This window comes from Lepus europaeus, chromosome 11 (assembly GCF_033115175.1).
Source record: "Lepus europaeus isolate LE1 chromosome 11, mLepTim1.pri, whole genome shotgun sequence".
In the NCBI taxonomy this organism is placed as follows: domain Eukaryota; kingdom Metazoa; phylum Chordata; class Mammalia; order Lagomorpha; family Leporidae; genus Lepus; species Lepus europaeus.
This window is the reverse complement of record NC_084837.1, coordinates 91,607,986-91,620,080: the sequence shown is the minus strand read 5'-3', so window position 1 is coordinate 91,620,080 and position 12,095 is coordinate 91,607,986. Positions and strand designations below refer to the sequence as shown.

General features: G+C 53.9%; 1 protein-coding gene across 7 annotated transcripts in view; it reads left to right on the top strand.

The window, feature by feature from the left end:
- TLE3 (TLE family member 3, transcriptional corepressor) overlaps positions 1-3,207 on the top strand; it is a 40,949-nt gene extending 37,742 nt beyond the window's left edge. For 6 of the 7 annotated variants that reach the window (XM_062206227.1, XM_062206228.1, XM_062206232.1 and 3 more), the window contains exons 18-20: positions 270-420; positions 883-959; positions 1,389-3,207. In XM_062206227.1, coding sequence (XP_062062211.1) covers positions 270-420; positions 883-959; positions 1,389-1,496 — 336 coding nt within the window. In that variant the 3' untranslated portion in view covers positions 1,497-3,207. The remainder of the gene's footprint in view (positions 1-269; positions 421-882; positions 960-1,388) is intronic. The other variant, XM_062206229.1, reaches the window with a different exon arrangement.
- Positions 3,208-12,095: the final 8,888 nt, after the last annotated feature.

Sequence of the window (12,095 nt, the reverse complement as noted above, 5' to 3'; positions counted from 1 at the left end):
TTAACACTTATTAAATGCTCACTATTTCAGTTTTTGGCCGGTTTTTTGTTAAGGAAAGATATAAAAGGCAAAGGGACGAAGGTGACCTTGGTCATGACACAGCTGAGCCTCTGAGCTTGATGCCTGGCTCTGCTGCTGCCTTCTGGAGTCAGCAACGTTCTTGAGCCTCAACTTCCTTACCTGTAAAATGGGGGTGGGAAGGGTCTCGACACCTCTGGGGAGGCCAGAGGGCGCCCAGGTCAGTGTGCCGCCTGTCCCCACCCCTACAGATCTTCTCGCTCGGTTACTGCCCCACGGGGGAGTGGCTGGCCGTGGGCATGGAGAGCAGCAACGTGGAGGTGCTGCACCACACCAAGCCCGACAAGTACCAGCTGCACCTGCATGAGAGCTGCGTGCTCTCCCTCAAGTTCGCCTACTGCGGTGAGCCTGGGGTCTGGCCTGACAGAGGGGGCGTGGGAGCCCACGGGGTGGGGTGCCCAGGGCTTATAGCAAGGGCACAGCCATCCCTGTTAGAGTGAGCGAGGCCCCAGAATTAGGGCTACTGGGGCCTGTGGCAGAGGAAGCGGGATGGGCAGTGGGAGGACAGTTCGGGGTGGTGGTGAGCACAGGCATTGACATCTGAGCGTGTCCCTGCTCCTGGTACACTGTGTGGCCTGGGGCACCTCTCGGCCCCTCTGTGGACAGGAAGCAGGCGGTGCCCACCAGGGGACCACAGTAGCTTTCACGAGAGTCTTTTGGGGAGCGTGGCTAGGGCAGTTGGAGGCAAATCCACTCTTCCGGAGAGGCATTCTCGCCTGTAGGAGGGGCCGTGCAAGCTGCACGTGGGCCGGGGTCTCGCTTGGTGGTCTCGGCCTGCCTGACAGCCCGGGCCTCCACCTGCAGGCAAGTGGTTTGTGAGCACTGGGAAGGACAACCTCCTGAACGCCTGGAGGACGCCCTACGGAGCCAGCATTTTCCAGGTACCATGTGGGGCGGGGGGGCCGGGCGGCAGGCACAGGGACCCGAGGAAGGCGGGGCTTGCAAGGTCTGGGGACCCCACACCTGTCGAACACGCTCACCCCCACTCACTCAGCCACGCACAGCTGTGCACCCTGGGGTCTCCACTGACCACTGGACCCAGGCTGCAAGGCCCGGGGTCGCCTGTGTCGTTACACTGACGGCTTCTAGAGCCAGCCGGCAGCTGCTGCCGAGGGTCCCATCCTCAGAGCGGTTGAGCGCTCCCAGGCCGGGGTGTCAGGCGCCCGAGGTTGGGGCCCCGCCAGGCGGGGAGGGTAGAGTTTGGGGACGAGCCAGACAGCCTCAAAACAGCGCCGAGTACTCAACAAGTGAATTCCTCTATTTCTTTTTCCTCTCCGCACCCCACGCCTTCCCGCGTCTGCCTCCTCCAGTCTAAAGAATCCTCGTCCGTCTTGAGTTGTGACATTTCGGCGGATGACAAATATATTGTAACGGGCTCCGGCGACAAGAAGGCCACCGTTTATGAGGTCATCTACTAGGCGAGGACTCTAACAGGGCTGTCAGACCCTGGGAGAAGCCCACTGGGCTCTGGCAGGGAGACCCCGGGCGCCGGCCCCAAGTGGCAGAGGAGGGGCTGCTCACAGCCGAGCGCTGGAGGCTACGCTCTCGCACCTGAGCGCATGCGTGCCCGGCCTGGTGTGGACTCCTGGGCACGGATGGGCATGTCTCGCGGGTGGATGGACTCTCCTCTCCTCCTCCTCCCCTCACCACCACTGACAGATGCTACAAATAGATTTCTTTTTGGAGGTTTATGGCTCCAGTCCCCCAGATGTCCCCATGAATGTCTCTTCTGTCCCCTGTCTTTGGAGCTGTCCCCCTGCCTGCCCTGGGCTGGGGGGCACTGTGAATGGACCACATTTGCCGGGCTAGGGGAGGGGGGCTCTTGTACCCTTGTGTGCAGGGCACAAGGTTTGTGAAAAGTGTAAATAAGAGTTGTTGGGCAGCCGGGCAGCGGGCAGGAGGCCCCTCCCCGCCCGGCTCCGGCCACGTCCTCGCCTGCTGTATCTGTAGCCTGCTCTGGTGGGGCTTCGTCTTTTTTTAAACAGGAGTTCCCACCTGGGGAGGGGAGCCACTTGAGGAGGGGGTGGGATGGGGAGAAGCAGCTTGGGCTAGGGGAGGGACCTGCCCCCTATGGCCCACTGGAGTGAGCTTGTTCCCTGTGAGCTGGGGTGTCTGGGCTGAGTGACAGACAGAGGGGCAGGATGGTTGGTGGACAGTCCCGAGACAGGGCCGACGCCCCCCAGAGGCAGCCAGGTGTCCCAGGTCCCCTGTGCTAACCCACCCTCTCCCGCCCTCTGCCTCCCACGGCCTCAGCCCCTCCTCTTTCTCTTTGGTGCCCTCTCCACGATTGGGATGAGAAGTGCAAGTTCAAAGGCACTCGCTCCCCGCCCGGCTCGGCCTGCGGAGGACACAGAGGTAGGAAAGGCCTCGCAGCTCAGCTCAGGGAGCGGCCAGAGACGAGTTACAGCTGGCGGGGTGCTTTTTTTTTTTTTTTTAATTTGAATAAAAAGAATGAGAAGTTCTGTCCTTTTATATAAAATGCCTTCTGCCCCTTCCCTCTCCCCCTGGAGGGGAAATCTGTTAACCCACAGGGTTGCCAGCCTGAGCCCTGATGCCCCTCCCCGACCTGGGCGGGGCCGGGGGTGGGGCCGAGGTCCTTGGCGCACCAAGTGCTAACTCCTTGCAGCTGTCAGTCTCACGGGCCCAAACAGGTTGCAGTGGGGTTCCGAAACATTCTGAGGTATTGGGATTTTGTTTGTTTCTTTGGGTCTTTTTTTTTCTTCTTCTTCTTCTTTTAAAGAGAAGCTAAAGGCCGTCGAGAGCCCTGGGGTGGGTTCTCTGTGGATGTAGCATATGGAAGATAATTTTTATACCGCATTTTTATGGATTATTTTATAACGTGTGGTCTGCCTAGGGAGCAGGTGGGGAGGGCCCTGGGACAACTGCGGGCGGCCGATGCTGCCGGCACCTGTCTGGGCGTGATGTGGAGGTGGGCACGTGGGCACCCAAAGTCTGGAGCGCTCTCTGGGTCTAAGATGTGTGTGTCGGCTGCCTCTTGTTAAGGCTCGAACCGGAAGGGAGGGCGAGGGTAGAAAAAAAAACCTTATTCCTGAAGAAGAGAAAAAGAAAATGCAAAGTCATTGTTATGAGCTGTTTTTATATTTTTAAAAGTTCCTATTTAAAGGTTGGCTTGACTGTTGCGTCTTAATTGCCCCTACCCCAGTGGGTCAGCCCTTCCTGACAAGGCCAGGGCCAGCCACAGGGACTCTGGCCTGCCGGGGCCTGGGCGGTCCCCTGCTCCACGCTCTCGGGATGTCACCGCGCAGGCTGTCCTCTGCCACAGCCTGCAGAGCAGTGTCTGCCCCGTCCCGCCTGCCCTGGTGTGGGGCGCGGGGGCCGGGGGTGGCGGACGGGGGGCGGGGCTTTCCTCTTCACAGGATAGAGCTCCCTCTGGGGAGCACAGGCCACAGCTGTCAACACCAAACTTTTTGGAAAGAAATTAAGTGCCATGAACCTTTTGGACACGGAAAACCTGCACCCTTTTTTTTCCTTATTAAGTGTGAGGTTTCAGTGCAGGTCAGTGTCCCCTGGGGAGGGGGGGTGAGCAGTGGGCTCCTGCAGGATCCCCAAGGGTGGGTTCCTGGTGCTGGGATTGCACCCACCCAGGCTGGGGACCAGCATGCTCCAAGTCAGACAGGAAGGGGACAGCACCCTTCAAAGCAGGCCTGGGCAGAGGCTGGGAGGGAGCTGAGCCGAGGTCCCAGTTACAGCTGGGACCTGGAGCGGCAGCACCTCTGGACTGGGCCTTGTGCACACAGACACAGCCCCTCGAACTCTGGCTGGAGTGGAACTCCATGTGTGTGCCCAGGCCCCAGGTTGCCCCCAGTGCTAAGACAGGGTTGAGGTTGGGGCTGGGGCTTGCTGTGGGGCAAGGGGAAGGAGCAGTGTCACCTCCAGACTCTTGTTGCCCTTTCCGAGAATGGCCGTGCCACAGGGGCTTCCTGGATCCAGTCAAGAACAGGAGGGGAGCTGGCACCGTGCCTCACTAGGCTAATCCTCTGCCTGCAGCGCTGGCACACCCAGTTCTAGTCCCGGTCAGGGCGCCGGATTCTGTCCCGGTTGCCCTTCTTCCAGGCCAGCTCTCTGCTGTGCCCGGGAAGGCAGTGGAGGATGGCCCAATTGCTTGGGCCCTGCACCCCATGGGAGACCAGGAGAAGCACCTGGCTCCTGGCTTTGGATCAGCGCGGTGCGCCGGCCGCAGCGGCCATTGGAGGGTGAACCCACGGCAAAGGAAGACCTTTCTCTGTCTGTCTCTCTCTCACTGTCCACTCTGCCTGTCAAAAAAAAAAAAAAAAAAAAAAACAGGTAGGGGACGACAGCTCCACCAGTCCCTGCTGTAGAAACGGTCGAGGCTGGAATGAGATCCCAGTGCTGAGGTGCCAGCAGGTGCATCGCCCCTGCACGCCAGCGCGTCCTGGTGCTGCTGGCCTGCAGGCACGCTCAGGCACCAGGCACCAGGCCTGCAGGTGCACTCAAGCACAGGCTGCCCCCCGCCTGCCTCTGCCCACCCGAAGCGCTATGCTTGTGATGTTGCTAGCTTACAGGCTGGTGCGGGAAGGCTTGGAGGTACAAGGTCTGGACACAGGGGCTGGGTGTGTCCCTCACGAGCCTGCTAACTTAGGAACCAACCGTTGGCCATCCCAAGGTAGCAGACTGTCAACAACACAGTCTTTTAAAGTAAACTCTTTAAAATACAAAATATGACAAACCTGATTTTTTTATATTTTAATATTTGTTAATCACATGTGTGATTAACAAAATTACTGGACATCATCTGATTTTTTTTTAAGATTTATTTATTTGAGAGGCAGGGTTACAAAGAGAGGTCTTCCATCCACAGTTCACTCCCCAAATGGCACAACAGCCACAGCTGAGCTGATCCAAAGCCAGGAACCAGGAGCTTCCAGGTCTCCCACGTGGATGCAGGGGCCCATGCACTTGGGCCATCTTCCACTGCTTCCCCAGGCCATCAGCAGGGAGCTGGATCGGAAGAGCAGCATCCAGGACACAAACCATCGCCAGAATGGGATGCTGGTGCTGCAGGCAGAGGCTTAGCCTACTGTGCCACAGCAGCGCCAGCCGGTCATTTGATCTTTGTGATAATACGAAGTACAAGGAGCTTCCGCACACAGAAAGCGAGATGAGAAATTTGCCTCTGGGAGCGATGTTCAGCCTAGCAGTTGCCCTGCCCACATCCCACCACGGGATGTCTGGGTCTGATTTTCAGCGCTGGCTTCTAAGCCCAGCTTCCTACCCTTGCAGGCTGCTGTGCAGCAGGGGTGGCTTGAGGGATTGGGTCCCTGCCTCTCCCATGGGAGACCTGGATTGCATGCCCAGCTCCTGGCTTTGGCCCCGGCCCAGTTCCAGCAGCTGTGGGCATTTGGGGAGTGGACGAGCAGATGGGAGCTCGCTCTGTCTCCTCTTTCGTCTCTGCAGCTCAAATTTCAAAGGTGTGAATTTATTTAGATATAGAATCTTCTTGAAATCCATACACAGTTTTTTTCACAATATACATTAACTACTTCACTGTGCAAAAATGCTTAACAGCAAAATTCACTCCCCCCATGTTTCATGAGCTTTTGAAGTAACCCCATACACTCTAGACTGAACCATCGCCAAAGATGTTACCAGCACTGGACACTTTGCGCTAGAAGGGGCTTCTGTCCTGTGCCCCTGGCTTTACAGGCTGCGTAAGCAAGGCCCGGAAAGGGAAGTGGCTTGCTGTGAGTCACACAGCCTCCGGTGCACACATGCTCTCACCCCTCTCCCGCAGCCATCCATGTGGCCGTCCTGTCCCCCCATGCTTCCAGCCGGCATTTACACAGGGAGAATCTGGTGTGTGCCAGGCAGGCTTGCTGCGATGCAGAGATCCATCCATCAGACATGATGCCTGTCCTCACAGGGCCAGCTGGGAGAAAGTAGTCACAGAAGTTGACAGTGAGAGCCGGGACATGAGCTGTGTGAGGGTGCACGCCCTGGAAGTCGTCTCACGTATACGCGGCATTGACCTGGGCTAACCGAGGCACGGCAGGTGTGAGTGCCATGCATTCCAGAGGGAGGTGAGGAGGGCCATGTGCCACCTAGCACGGTGTGTGCTCAGGCCCAGGCTGAGACAGCAGGATCCTAATGCCACGCGTCTGCCCAGCTCCAGTCCAGTTCCTGCTCTAGGGATGCTGGCAGTGAAGACAGCAGCTTAACCTGCTGTGCCACAGCGCCGGTCGCTTTGGTCCAGATCTTGCTACCTCTCTTTAGCCAGTCTCCTACAGCCCAGGAGCTGGCCTGAAGATTGCATGCTGAGGGGCTGGTGCTGTGGCATAGTGGGTAAAGGCACCGCCTGCAGTGCCAGCATCCCATATTGGTGCTGATTCGAGTCCCGGCTGCTCCACTTCCCATCCAGCTCTCTGCTGTGGCCTGGGAAACCAGTAGAAGATGGCTCAGGTCCTTGGGCCCCTGCACCCACATGGGAGACCTGGAAGAAGCTCCTGGCTCCTGGCTTTGGATGGGCACAGCTCCAGCCATTGTGGCCAATTGGGGAAGTGAACCAATGGATAGGTGACTCACTCTCCTCCCTCTCTCTCCTTCCCTCCCTCTCTCCTCCTCTCTCTGTGTAACTGACTTTCAAATAAATAAATCTTAAAAAAAATTTGCATGCTGAGCAGGCTGGTTGAGCTCGGGAGAGCTCTGGGCGGAGCCAGGAGACAGGGAGGGAAGAGTGTGAGGGACTGCAGTGTGGGGAACCCGACGATGCCCATGATGACTCCTTAGAGCTCTGGGCCCCCAACATGAATGGCACCACAGGTGTTAGGAAAAGAGACGCAGAATGGAGAGGAGGAGCCAGACTGAATTTATTCAGAGAAAGCAAGTTCTCAGAGGTGAGTGACCAACTCCCAGCATGTGTGTTGATGGAGCGTGTAGCAGAAGGCCCTGACCCCAGAGGCTGGGCCTTTTTATATTTTAGTAGGGGTGGGGGATAGGGGCAGCAGGCAGAGGGGAATTCATCAAACTGGTGGCCGTGTGGGGTCTTGGGAACCTGGGACAGAATGACAGTTTAATAGTCCCATCTGCTGCTGTCTGCTTCCTGTCCCTGGACGGTGAATTCTCAACGCGGGGCCTTTGTCTTCAATCTCCAATGATTAACACTTAGTGGGAACCCAGGAAATGTTAGTTAAGTGAATCTGTGAGGGATGAAGATAGCAACTAATATTTTTGAGAGTGCTTATCGCGCGTGAGTCAGTGCTTCGTACGTTTCCTACTCATCTGACTTTCCCATGAGATAATTGCCGTTATTACACTCACTTCATGGATAAGGGAGCTGAACTTCAGCTTGCCCAAGGTCACATAGTTTATAGGGCTTGTGTGGCAATACTGGGGATGGATGGATGGGTGGGTGGGTGGATGGATGGACAGATGGAATGATGGCTAGGTGGACGGTAGGATGGATGGATGGATGAGGGAGAGGGTGATATGGATGGACAGATGGGATGATGGCAGGGTGGACAGTAGGATGGATGATGTATGGATGGATAAGGGAGTGGGTGCATGTGGATGGACAGATGGAATGATGGTTGGGTAGATGGATGGATGGGGGAGAGGGTGATATGGATGGACAGATGGAATGATGGCGGGGTGGACAGTAGGATGGATGATGTATGGATGGATTGATGGATGGACGAGGGAGTGGGTGGATATGGATAGACAGATGATAGAATGATGACTGAGTGGACAGTCGGATGGATGGATGATGGGTAGATGGATTGATGGATGAGGGAGTGGACAGATGGATTGATGGATGGGTGGACAGGAGGGATGGGGGGATGATGGATGTGGAATGGCTGCTTCACGGGGACTTGCTCAGAAACTTGAAAAGAATTGATCCACAGGCAGGAGAGATCAATGATTTGGGGGCTGAAGAGCACCAGGGGAAAAGACGAGGCCAAGGTGCCTCCTGCTCAGCCCAGGCCTCCGCACTGCGCCCATGAGGACACTTCCCTCAGTGTCCAGTAAAGCTGCAGCCTGCAGTGCCGGCATCCTGTATGAGCGCCGGTTCTAGTCCCAGCGGCTCCTCTTCCGATCCAGCTCTCTGCTGTGGCCTGGGAAAGCAGTAGAAGATGGCCCAAGTGCTTGGGTCTCTGTACCCACATGGGAGACCTGGAAGAAGCTCTTGGCTTTGGATCAGCTCAGCTCCAGCCGTTGTGGCCAATTGGGGAGTGAACAAGCAAATGGAAGACTCTCTCTCTCCATCTGTCTGCCTATCAAGTAAATAAATAATTTTTTTTTTAAATTTGGGCAACATCAACAAAGCATGAGACGCAGAGCTCTACAGCTAACTTGGCAAGCATAAATTATTTTCTAGACACCTGGAAAACTTAGGAAGCAGCAGATAAACCATTTTACAAAATTCAAAAGCCACTCGTGATTTCTCGTAAGGTAGCAAACTAGGAATGGAAGGAAACTTCTTACAATCTGACAATGGAGAGCTAAACCAGACTGACAGCCACGTACTAGATAACAGTAAAATGTTGGAAGTTATCGTCATAGTCAGCAAAAACAATAGCAAAAATATTCATCATCACTGCCTCCATTCAACGTGGTAATGGAGGTTCTCTTGATGGCGTAAGATGGATAAAGGTATAACGAGTGAAATGAGAGAAATGAAGCTGTAGTCATTTGTGGGTATTATCACTGCCTAGAGAGAGTATACAAGCAAAACACAACACATCAGAGCCCAGCTGGCACGTGCATCCAGTATCAGAGCGCTTATTGGAATTCTGGCTGCTCGGCTTCTGACCAAGATTCCTGCTAATGCGCCTGGGAAGCTTTGAGTGATGACCCAAGTCCTTGGGTTTCTGCCTCCCACGTGGAAGATCTGCATGAAGTCCCTGACTCCTGGCCCAGCCCTGGCTGTTGGCATTTAGAGAGTGACCCAGTGGTTGGAAGATCTCTGTCTTTCCCTGTCTGTCACTCTTTCAAATAGATAAATCGTAGGAAAAGAAGAATTGAGTTCAGTTCTTGGATCCCAGATAAAATGCATTCATCAATAGCACTCTTATGCATAAGTAGTAACCAATTAGAAAAATGAAATGTGAAGAAAAATGCATTTACAGTAGCAGTAAAAACCACCTATGCATAAACTTATAGCTGCATAAGCTCTTTATGGAGAAAAATTCAAAACCGTATCAAAGAAGACGTTTTGTCCTGGCTCCATTCTTGATTCAAGCTCCCTGCTAACGTGCACCCGAGAGGCAGCAGGTGGCAGCTGGGGTGATTGGGTCCCTGCCACCCACGTGGGAGACCTGGACTGAGTTCCTTGCTCCTGGCTTCTCCCCAGTCAGGGCCTGTTGCAGATACTTGGATGGCAGCAGTCTCGCTCGCTGTCTGCCTCGCAGATAAATAGATTTACCGAAGCAAATAGATCCCAAGCTCTACCATTAGTCACTGATGAGAAAATTCATTTTCATTAACGAAGTCATCTGCCCTAACAATCTATAGATGCGATATGAAGCAAAATCCTAACAGGATGTTTTCTGTGCAATTTGATAAACTGACACTGAAATGTGTATGAAAAGTTAGGGACTAAGAATAGCCAATAGGGGCTGGTGCTGTGGTGTAACGAGTAAAGCCACTGCCTGCAGTGCCGGCATCCCATATGGGTGCCAATTCGAGTCCCCGCTGCTCCACTTCCGATCCAGCTCTCTGCTATGGCCTGGGAAAGCAGTAGAAGATGGCTCAAGTGCTTGGGCTCCTGTACCCACATGGGAGACCTGGAAGAAGCTCCTGGCTCCTGGCTTCAGATCAGTGCAGCTTCAGCCATTGGGACCAGCTGGAGAGTGAACCAGTGGATGGGAGACCTCTCTCTCTCTCTCTCTCTCTCTCTCTCTCTCTCTCTCTCTGCCTCTGCCTCTTTCCCTCTGCCTATGCCTCTCTGTAACTCTGCCTTTCAAATAAATAAATAAATATTTAAGAAAAAGAATAGCCAATAGAATTATGAAGAAGAAGGAAGGAGGACTTGGCTTGGATGGAAATCAAGACTGATTTCAAAGCTGCAATGAGCAGGAACGTGTGGTGTGTGCGGACAGAGAGACCAGTGGAACAGAGCAGAGCCCACAGCCGTGAACACTCCACAGACGCTACCCAAACGAGAATGTGATGTCCGGCCATGGCACGGCACATCAGTGGGGCCGACACTCAGGGTCTCTGGGACAATAGCCCACCTTTATGGTGGCAGAGCAGAAGTCTCCCTTGCATGATACTCAAACTCTCTCTCTCTGCCTCTCCTCTCTGTGTAACTTTGACTTTCAAATAAATAGATAAATAAATCTTTTTAAAAAATTAAATTGTAGAGGGGTTAAAGTATTCTAGGATGGAGTGTTGCAGAGAAACCTCGGGGCCTGAGAAGGGGAAGGATTACCGAACAACACACACACACAGAATAATGAAAAAAGCAACCAAGTTGATTATATTAAAATTTAAGCACCTGTGCAGTAAATGAGCCCATAAAGTAACAAAACATAAAACCTTTTTTAAAAGAATTATTTTTATTTATTTGAAAGATAGTTAAAAAGAGAGAGCCAGAGGGAGAGAGAGAGAGAGAAGTCTTCCATCTGCTGGTTTACTCCCAGCTGTTCAGCCGGGACTTAAATCAGCACCCATAAGGGATGCCAGCACTGCACGCTGGGGCTTTAACTCTGCACCACAGTGAGGGCCCCAAAACATTTTTTAAAAGATGTATTTATTTATTTGAAAGAGTTACACAGAGAGAAAGAGAGACAAAGAGAGAAAGCTTCCATTCACTGGTTCACTCCCCAAATGTCCACAATGGCCAGGGCTGGGCCAGACTGAAGCCACGAGCCAGGAGCTTCTTTGGGTCTCCCACTTGGGTGCAGAGGCCTAAGCACTTGGGCCATCCTCTGCTGCTTTCCCAGGTACGTTGGCAGGGAGCTGAATCAGAAGTGGAGCAGCAGGGACTTGAACCTGTGCTCACAAGGGAGGCCAGCATCGCAGGCAGCGGTCTAACCTCCCATGCCACAATGCTGATCCTGACACAAAACGTCCTATCATTGACTGAAAGTGATACGTGGCATACATGACGAGTTCTTCCAAGTCAGGACTGAGAGCAAAACTCCCAGAGAGCAACGGATGGAGGACACAGGTGCACTGGGAGGGAGCCGGGCTGGCTCACACACGGAATGAGCCTCTCGCTAGGTGTCACAGAAATGGAAATCAAAACACACAGAGCAACCCATTCCACTGGATTATTAATGTTTTTTAAAAATTGTGCCTTGGTTTGTATTTTTCTGAAAGACACAGAGAAACAGAGATCTTCTATCTGCTGGTTCAATTCCCAAATGCCTGCATCAGCCAGGGCTGGGCCAGGCTGAGCGAGGCACCTGCAGCTCCATCCAGGTCTCCCACCTGGGTGCCAAGGACCCAGCTATTTGGGGTGCCTCCCAGGTGTGCGTGACCAGGAAGCTGGAATCCCAAGCAGCTCTGGGACCACAACCACACCAGGGCACTGGGTTGATAAATGTTTGACAACACAAGCTTCCATGAGGCTGGGCATGGCTAATATGGTCAAACACTTTGTGGAAGCAAAAATCCATTCCACTACGTTGTAAAGCAGCCTGAGGATAACAAGGCAGAAGCAGAGCGACTCCGTGAGCTGGGAATTCTACTCCCTCCATGCACCTCAGAGAAATCCTCCCAAAAGAATCCAACAGATGTGTACACACAGAATCGTCATGGCCTCCTTGTCTGAGCAAAAATCAATGGGGGCCGGCACTGTAGTGTAGTGGGTAAAGCTGCCGCCTGCCGTGCCAGCATCCCGTTTGGGTGCCAGTTCAAGACCCGGCTGTTCCACTTCCAATCCAGCTCTCTGCTATGGCCTGGGAAAGCAGTGGAAGACGGCCTAAGTCCTTGAGCCCCTGCGCCTGCATGGAAGACCTGGAAGAAGTTCCTGGCTCCTGGCTTCAGATTGGTGCAGTTCTGGCTCTGTCTCTGCCTCTCTGTAGCTCTGCCTT